Here is a 10,124-nt window from a genome sequence, read left to right as displayed (position 1 = left end):
ATTATCCTCTAGATTAGGTATTTTTACCTCTCCTTCCACACCTTCTTCCAAGCGTTCATTTTCTCCTTGTCTCCTACGTCTAGCCATTTCAATTAGTCCCACTGGGCGTGCCAAAAATATATGTTGACTTTTTTAGCTTTCGAAGGTTAGTTTTGTAATTGTGAGCATGCTAGCAAGGATCAATCAGTCCTTACAGAAATTTAATTGCCAACCAATTATCAAACGATTGTATTTTAGTTCTTTCAGCCTCAATGAAGAAGACTTTTACTGGTGGCTTTGCTTAGGAGGAATAAACTGACAATGATTAAATCAAGAACAATGGCAGTATTTCATTAAGTAGAACGAAAAACTTACAATGATCCAATTCAGCCTCGTAGAGGTTTACAGCAACAATCTACTTGAAACTACTCCTATGAACGAAGTGCAGTGTAGGAATTTTAAAGTACAGAAATATAAAGAACAAGAAATGTAAAACTGGAAAGGAAATAAAGTAGATAAAATTGGTTTTTTGGATCTGAGTCTGGGGCTTTTTCTGGAGCTTTCTTTGCTATTTATACTTCTCAATGATGACCATCGAATTGCACTTCTAACCGTCGAATCGCTCCTCCATGATCGCTGATCATGTTGCCTTATAGTTAGCTCCACTATGCCATTACCTGCAGTTAGGCTTCCTTCCTGATTTTGAATTTGAATGTGAGTAACCGTTGAAGCCACATCACTTTGCATCTCTTCGTTGATCTAGTGTTACGCAGATCTTGTAAGAACTAATACTAACTACCACGTGCACGATCACGATCGAAGACTTGAATAGTCTTCCCGTATTGCCCTTATTCTGCCACCTGTCGAATTGTAACTGGCTTATACAAAATATGTAACCAACAGTTTTATAATTATAGGAAGCCATAGTATTTTATGCAAATAATTTATTTGTAATTTACCCAATAATAATAATAATAATAATAATAATAATAATAAAACATCAACCAAGTGGCCAATGGCATCAAGAATTAGGCCTATTTTGAGAAATATCATTTTTTTTTTCTGATTTATTGATTTCTTTTTTTTTTTGAAAATAAAATAAAATATAGAAGTGATAATAAATGAATAGGCGTTAATATCCACTTTATACCACCACGTGGCACGACGTGGTTGGTACGACGTACAAAATCAAAGAACGTGGGACCATGCAAATTTCCTGGCGACCAAATCAGGAAGAACGAGTGAGAATCTGGGTGTTATTGGGAACACGTGGCGGCACTGTAGTGGATCAACCATGATAAGGCAGTACTTTCCATTGGTTACATGTCAGATTTCAACATTTGCTATTGCGTCTGGATCCTCTAGAGTAACTCTCTAGAGTGATCCTCTAGAGTGAATGATCCGACGGTTCAGAATCGTCCTCACCAAAACGACGTCGTTTTGGTGAGGATTTTCAAAAAAAAAAAAAAAAAAAAAAAAAAAACATTTTTTTGCCGATTCAAAATTCCCCCCAGCTGAAGAATGTCATTCCAGCGGGAAGAAGCATACCTGCGAAAGAAGGAGAGAGGGAAGAAGAGGCAGAGAGGCTGCTCCGTCGTGCATCCCGTCGGCCCACCGTCGCAGTCGCCCCGTCGGCCCACCGTCGCAGTCGCCCCGTCGCCCCACCGTCGCAGTCGCCACTGTCCTGCCGTAAGCTTCGGTCTCTCATCTCATTCCCTCTCTCTCTCTCTCTCTCTCTCTCTCTCTCTCTCTCTCTCTCTCTGTTCTATTCTTACTCTAGAGGATCCGAGCGCATCAATGTTGATGTACATGTATAAAAACCAAAACAATACAACAGAAAAAGAAAGGCAAATTAGGATCATAATCAAGAACAAAGTATATAGACAAACCATGTACTAAATAACAGAGAAAAATAATTCATCACATCATAAAATCAGAAAATACAAAAGTGGAAGAATACAAGAAACACATCTCCCCCAAAAAAACCTCGATTCTTACCCGAAGAATAGCAACACAAAACAACAAGACTGCACAAATAAACAGCTCTGACTGGTACTTGGAAGCCAAAATTGCAAATCGGAACTGAAAACCCAACAAAGAATAATCTTTGAAGCTGTTTGCACATCGGAACTGAAAAGCCCCCAGTAGAGATCTAAGAATAAAACTCCCAAATCCAACCACGAACAAAAAAATCTGTAAATTTGTGAACCATTTAGTGCAAGAAATTCACAGGCACATAAATGCCCTTCATATTCCAACCATTTGATGTTTGGAAACGCTATTTTAGTTTTTTTTTTTTTTAATTAGATGTAATGTTGATTAAAAAAAAAAAAAATAATTATGAATTTAATGTATTATTATAGTATTATTAAATTAAATTAATATATTACATAATATAATTACAGATGCAATAAACTCAAAGTGAGTTAATTCATGAATTGAACTGGAATTTTAAAGTAGTTCACTAGAGAGCATATATCACTTATATATTTTATTGAATATTTATACAGATAAAATGAAATGTTCAAGTATGAACATGCATTGCAAACCACTAAAACACAAAATTTCAATTTAACAGAATGTGCATATAATAGCCCTTGCGCTACCATCTTATGTTATGTTGTCTGACTTCGATTTTCTATCTTTTTTGTGTAGAGATTTTCAATGCTTGCTTCCACACACACACACCTGCCCTTTTTGGTATTTTGTTATGATATAAATCAATCTATGCAGTCACGATTCTTTTGTTATCAAATCTATTTATTCATTTGTCTCAATACACTTCAACAGTATAGTTTTATATCTCGAGAATTTTGTTTCTCAAAATGTCCAAGAAATGATGCAGTTGAGAGTATATTGAGACAAAAAAATACTGAGACTTGGGAACATGGGATTTGAAGTGGATTTGGCTTTGATTTCTGTACTTCTTCGTGAAGATTTGTTTGTTTCAGAATAAAATCAAGTTCGATTTTGCAATTTAGCTGATGATTTGATGTTCTCTGCTATTGCAGTTTCAGAGAATTTGGAATCAGTTTCAGAGAATTTGGAATCAGTTATTTTTCTTCAAGCAAGTTGCATCTTGTTTTTCTGTTTCAGGTATAGCTGTTTCAAAATTTGATTTTCATTTTGTAATGTTTTTGGGTTCGTTGTTGGTTTAATTTTTTTGGATTCCTATCTATGTTGTTGGGAATAGTAAATTTGTCACTTTCCTCCCCTCACCCAGAATTTGAGATTTTCCCCAATCTTCTCCTCCTCCTCCTTTGTTTGGCAGCCGATAAAATAATGCTTACTGAAGATAAGAGATTGAGAGTTGAATTTATTTGAAAAATGGAATTTCTGTTTCTTTCCCATTTTTGTCACTCATCAGTTCCTCAATCTCAACGCTGAAGAATAAACTAAAATTAAAGCTATTGTGCTTGTTTTTCCTTTTGTCAATTATTAATTTAGGAAGTGTCTATTGTGCTTGTTTTTCCTTTTGTCAATTTGGTTTCTAATTAAATGTGAGGAAGAAGAAGAAACTTAAAATGTTTATTATTATAGTATTTTCTATTTAAGGCCCAAGGAAATACAAATTAAACTAAGCATATGATCAGTCTTTTTAGTTTTGTTGCACTTATTTTCCTTTCAACTCTTAGTTAGCAAACATGGGATTTCAAATTATAGAAAATGACTAGTTAGAAATATGGAAAGGTAGCTGATGCTTTACTAGTGAATTTATCAGCTTGATTTCTTATTTGGCCTGATATGGTCTAGTAATTATTGATCATAAGAGTGTAAAAATTATTAATTAGTAGAATTTTTCCTTGTTTGTTTATATATATTCAGGTCGTACGTTTGTTATTCGTTAATTATATTATTTGGTTTTTATACAATTTTTATGCTAATATTGAGCACTTTTTTATTTTTAAGTGACTTGGCACATTGATATGGAACCTAACAATCATGAGAATGACGGGGGTGAGTGTGATTGGAAGCCTAGAGTTCGCATGACATTTGATACAGAACAAGAAGCATATGATTTCTATAATACTTATGGAGGAAGGTTGGGCTTTAGTATTAGAAGGGGTTATGTAAACAAGAGCAAAGAGGGGCAAATCACTTCAAGGCAATTTGTTTGTAATAAGGAAGGATTTCGGGTTGTCGACAAGCGAGATTCATTAACAAAAAATCCTAGGCAGGAAGTGAGGACTGGTTGTCAAGCCCGACTTGTCATTAAGTGGGATAGGAATATTCAGAAATTTTTTGTTAGTGATTTTGTTGAACAACATAATCATATCTTCGTACCAGCAGAATGTACGCATATGTTACCATCCCAAAGGAAGATATCTGCATCACAGGCAACCGAAATAGATTTAGCCGAAAAATCTGGAATCCGTCTTAATGCTGCATTTGAGCTCATGGGTAATGAAGTTGGTGGAAGGGAGTCGCTTAGGTTTACAAAACTTGACCAAAAAAATTATTTGAGAACGAAGAGGCAAAACAGTTTAGCATATGGGGAGGCAGGTAGTATTTTGCAATATTTTCGTGACAAATCATTGGAGAATCCATCTTTTTTTTACTCGGTCCAATTAGATAACGAGGAGCAGATTACGAACATATTTTGGGCCGATGCTCAGATGATCATGGATTATGGGCAATTTGGTGATGTTGTCACTTTCGACACTACTTACAAGTTAAATAGTGCACATAGACCATTTGCGTCTTTTGTTGGATTAAACCATCATAGGGAAACTGTGGTATTTGGTGCAGCTTTGATGTATGATGAGACCGCCGATTCTTTCGTATGGCTTTTTAGAAGATTCTTAGAGGCAATGTCAAGTAAGGCTCCAAAAACAATTTTTACGGATCAGGATGCTGCAATGGCTAAGGCCATACCTATTGTCATGCCAAACACAACCCACCGCCTTTGCACTTGGCATTTGATGCAAAATGCATTAAGGCATGCAAATTCTATCTTCAAGGATAAGGCGATGAAGGATAAGGGGATGAAGAGTGTTTTATACACGTTTATGTACGACATTGAGGATGAGGAAGAGTTTATGTTAAAATGGGAGGAAATGCTTGACAAGTATGAAGTAACAGATAATCATTGGTTGAAGTTAACATTTGGGGTCAAGGAAAAATGGGGTTGGCCATATGTTAGAAATGCATGGGGTGCGGGCATGAGTAGCACCCAACTTAGTGAATCCTTTAATGCTTTCTTGAAGGATTTCATTCGGTCTGATCATAACTTAATGCAATTTTTCATGCATTTTGATCGAGTTCTGTCTGAGAAAAGGTACAAAGAGTTACAAGCTGAATATGCTCTATGCCAAAAGTTGCCCAGAGTGAATATTAAAGTGAAGATTATGGAGCAAGCTGCAGCTGTTTACACAAATAAAATTTTTGAAGAATTTCAGGATGAGTATGTCAAGTCCCTTGAAGTCAACATTGAAGAAATTGAAAATGATGGTGAGAGTACCGTTTATACGGTTCTTGATAGTGATGGTATAAAGGTGAGGAAGGTGAGGCAAGAGTGTGATGATTCGGTCACTTGCAATTGTAGGAAGTTTGAAATGAAGGGCATTTTGTGTAGTCATTGTTTGAAGATCCTTAGAGAAAGACTCAATTTGAAAAAGATTCCTTCACAATATATTCTGAAGAGATGGACTAAAAAAGCAAGATCTGAAAATGTGAAAGATAGGTGTGGGCATGATATTCAGGTTGATGTAAGATTGCATCAAACTTCACGTTATAGGTCATTGATGGCAATATTCAGATCAGTAGCGTGTAGAGCTTCTGAAAGTGAGGAAACATATAATTTGACGGTTGAGAAAGCGGATGAATTAATTGCAGACATTGAAACCATGTTAAGCGCAAAATTCAATATGCCTTGTTCAGATACTATTCAACAAGAAAGCCCCCCCAACACATGCCCCGAAAGCTTTGAAGTGGATGGTGTAGCGGATAATAATGTAGTTCAAGCAAAAGGACTCAAGAGAAAAGAGTGCACTAGCAAGGGACGACGGCGGACAAAAGGTGGTTTGGAGCTTGCGTTGGCAAAGAAAAATAAAACAAGTTCACATAATGCTTCTCAAACTTCCATGTCTGTTACTCGTCAAACTCCTCCCTTATTTTCGGCAAGTGCTCCTGAAGCACCTCCCTTAATTCCTCAGTCGGCTCCTTTATTTTCAAGTGTTCCTCAACTTCGTCCATTCTCGCCGAGTGTTCCTCAAGTTAGAGCTTCTCCGTCTCAATTTATGTATCCCGCCTATGATGTAAGTTAGTTTAATAAAAAGTTTTAGTACGGATTTGTAGCTGATTATTATCATTTTAGATTGATATGTGTTTGTTATTGTTGCAGCCAAGTTATCTTCATCACAATATGCATTTTTCAATGCCATCGATGTATTCCGTCCATGGAACCTATCAAGCATTGCTGAACAATGCAAATAGTTATCACTCGCAAGCTTCAAATAGTCCCGCATGTAGTGAAGTAATTTTTTTTTCACCTTCCCTCTTTTATTTTGTCATTCATTCATGTAAAGTTTCATTTTATTTTATGGTTCCTTTGATGTAATGTTATTTTATTTTTTTTGTAGGTACTATATGGTCATGGTCGTGGTCGTGGGCGTGGCCGTGGGCATGGGGATGTGGATCACACGCCAACATCTTAGCGTTATTTTGTTTTGGGAATTTTTGTGAATTTTTGGTTGGATATGTAATATTCATTAAACTGTTGCTAAAAATTTGGGTTCAATTGTTGCTTAAATTTTGCTACAATTTATGTTCAAATGTTGGTTGAATAATGCAGAAATGTTGCTGTCTGAGTTCATGAAATGTTGCTCAAGTTATTTGCTGAAATTTTTAAATGCTGAAATGTTGCTGCATAATGCTGAATTTATGCAGAATATTGATGAATTTATGCTGAATAATGCTGAAATTGATGCACAGTATTGCAGAATAGTGCAGAATTTATGGTGAATAATGCTGAATTTGCTGCACACTCTTGCAGAATAGTGCAGAATTTATGCTGAATAATGCTGAAATTGCTGCACACTCTTGCAGAATAATGCTGAATTTATGCTGAAATTTGGGTTCAATATAAGCAAAGTTGATAGCTTTCTGTTTTGGAGCTTGCTGTGTGTTATGGAACTCATTTCATTATGTATGGGGATTTGTTCATTTGACCTATGGGGAATTGTTTTGGAACTCATATGTTCATTTTATTATGTTATCAGCATCATAATTTTGCATTGGAATCATATATGCAGTATGTTGTCAACTCTTGTAGGTTACATTTGCTTTGTATTTGATTTTTTGGGTGATTTAATGGTTGTTTTGCGCAATGATCTATGGAAGTAGGTAATATAAAAACAGAACGACGAAATGAGAATCATGTCTTCTGTAGATACCCATTCTGCACATAAAACCTCCTAGACAAACTTGTTCATTGAACACATTTCAATAGCTCATGTTCAACCTGCTAATCAATATACCTGTTTTCCTCAAACCATCACATATAATACACACTGTTATACAACATTCAACATTTTCAATAGATTTCAGAAACCTGTTATACAACATTTTCAACATTTCAACATTTCAACATTCAACATGACACAACATTTCAGAAACCTGTTATATAACATTCAACCTGAACTAATAGATTTCAGAAACTGTTCATTCAACATTTCATCTCCATCAAACATGTTACACACTTGTTTTTGCAAACCATCAGATTTTGAAGCACCAAATAAAAATTCCAAAACCTAAGAACTTAGTCATTTACATGATAAAGTACCAAAATACACAAAATACAATGACATAAGTCATTGCCTTGAAAATCTTCTCAATCCTTTCAACCCTTCTCCTCAGATCATTAATTTCTTCTGTTCTTGCATCTGTCGGAGGTCCATCATTGGCACGGATTGATGAGGTAATGTCGTCGTCGTCGTCGTCGTCATCATTTGCGAACCATTTGAAGTAATTGCAGTGTTCGTTCATAGTCTACAATGGACAATAATCAGTTAATCAATAAACGACAAATGAAATTTGTAAAAAGTAACATATTCATTTATATAACAGGTACTTACATATTTTCTTGGGCAAACAAAATAGACACGCCCTTGATTTCCATTCGCATTGGTTTGTACAACACGCACGGAAGCTATTCTTCCACAATTACAAAACCTTGGCTTGAATCTTAAGTTCGTATTGTGAATGGAAGATGAAGCCATTATTTTTCTGCATTAAAAATACCAACATATTTCTGAAATGTCAACAATTAAAGGCTGCTGATTTGTCTGCATAAAAAATCAAAACAGATTTCTTTCTCAATAATTAAAGGCTGCTGTTTTATTTCTCAAGAATTCAGAAATGTCAAAACTTACACATTCTACTTGATTTTTGTAGAGCCTATTCCTCTACTTGAGTATACATTACTAACAGATTGATAGCACAAATCACACAACTTGTGCTCTGTGTCACAAGCTAGTACAATTCATTGACAAATCACACAACTTGTGCTCTGAGGCTGCAAAGGAAGTATAATTAGGACTATATGTAGATGTATGTAGCTAATCACTTAACATATGCAAAACAAAAAACCTACCAATCAATTTCTCATATAAAAGATCCTTTATGTATTTGAATCCTTGTGTAATTATTGTAAAAGATTTCTGCTTCCCACTTCTCAAAATAGGACAAAAAAAAAAAAAAAAAGATAAGAAAAGAAAAGAATGATAATAAATAATGCACTCAATCCACTACTAAAATTATGTAATTTTAATACCTCCATAGTCATATAAACACTTGGTTAAACATAGTCATGTACGAAAAGTTAAAAGTGAGAGTCCTTAATTACACTCTATATTCACAGTTCTCACATCCTTTTGGAGGAAAGCTTTATTTAATAATTGGACATTATTTTCTTTTTTATTATTTGTTGTTGTATTTTCACACTGGGAATCCCTATTCTGTTTTCTTTCATTTTGGGATGTTTTCAGAATTCCTGAACAATGTGTAATCATGATTTTGGAAATGTTGTTTGCTAAATTCTGATTTTTTAAACCTTTTTCTAGACTCATAACATTCTCTTGCTTTTGCCAAGTTCTAGAATATATATAGAACATTGGTTGTATGTTTTAAATTTCTCTCTACTGATTCTGTTAAACCTCAGCATTTTTATTGGTCCTTTTTAGTGTCCACTGCAGTATTAAGTCTTTGATTTCCTCCTTTGTATTTAAATGCTCTGCATAAAAACTTTATTTTTCTCCCAAAGTTGTGTTTCTTGTACTGGGAGAAGCTTATAGTGTTGGGAAACCTATCAACCTACAAGATGTTGTCAACCTACAAAATGTGCATGTACTCCTTTTATTCAATTGAATTGAATTATGAGAACTTATTAGAAGCTACTGAAGTTTATAATGATGCTTCAAGTGTTCTTACCTTAGGAATTGATTCTTGAGGAACAGTTGGTGGGATTTTAAGATTCTTTCTCTCTTCTTCTTCTACAAGAACTGACTAAATTCCTGTTCGTGAGTTATTATAATAAAAGAAAACCTGTTGACAAATGAAGGCACAGGTGTGAGATGGAGTGGATAGGTGCCCGAAGCTAGCAAGCAAGGATAGTGTCAAAATTATAGTCAAGGTGGTAGCAAGTAATGGGTGGCTAAATGAATGGCCTCTTTCAAAGGGGGTTGGTGCTAGGAGGGTGCTTGTTCGAAGGCTCCAACTTAAGAAGTGATAGGTTTTGGCATGCCCAACTTCTGATGGCCCTTTTTAGGAGGCTTTCTAGTGGCTTAGGACAGCAAGTTAATAGTGGAATCGAAGAAGGCAGAATAAATTACATGGAAATCACTATTTTGGTTATGCAATCTGGGTCACACCAAGTTTGTGAAATCTGGGTCACACCAAGAATAACTGTAGCCATAGATCTATTTTTCTGGATACTTTTCTGGATAATTTTATTGAATATATATTATTATTGTTAAGAATTTATGATAAATGAAAAGGAGTTTGGCTCCCTCTTAGGAGACTTTTCTGGTTCAATTCTATTTTTAGTTTTCGAAAACATGCAAAATTTACTTAATGAACTATTTCCCAAAACAAATAAAAAATTTCTAAAAACAACTTACCTTTTAGAAAATGCCAAAAAGTTATTT

At 35.0% G+C, this 10,124-nt stretch overlaps 1 protein-coding gene across 1 annotated transcript; it reads left to right on the top strand.

Annotated features, from left to right (window-relative positions):
- Positions 1–2,866: 2,866 nt before the first annotated feature.
- Positions 2,867–6,635, top strand: LOC114283776 (protein FAR1-RELATED SEQUENCE 5-like). The gene is made up of 5 exons (XM_082907604.1): positions 2,867–2,899; positions 2,991–3,075; positions 3,889–6,236; positions 6,323–6,454; positions 6,561–6,635. Exons 1-5 carry the CDS (start codon positions 2,867–2,869, stop codon positions 6,633–6,635), a joined length of 2,673 nt encoding a protein of 890 aa, XP_082763730.1.
- Positions 6,636–10,124: the final 3,489 nt, after the last annotated feature.

The sequence above is a fragment of the Camellia sinensis genome, chromosome 2, assembly GCF_055761805.1.
Source record: "Camellia sinensis isolate YWXY chromosome 2, ASM5576180v1, whole genome shotgun sequence".
NCBI classification, from domain to species: domain Eukaryota; kingdom Viridiplantae; phylum Streptophyta; class Magnoliopsida; order Ericales; family Theaceae; genus Camellia; species Camellia sinensis.
The sequence above is the reverse complement of the archived record's forward strand: the minus strand, read 5'-3'. Positions and strand labels throughout refer to the sequence as shown.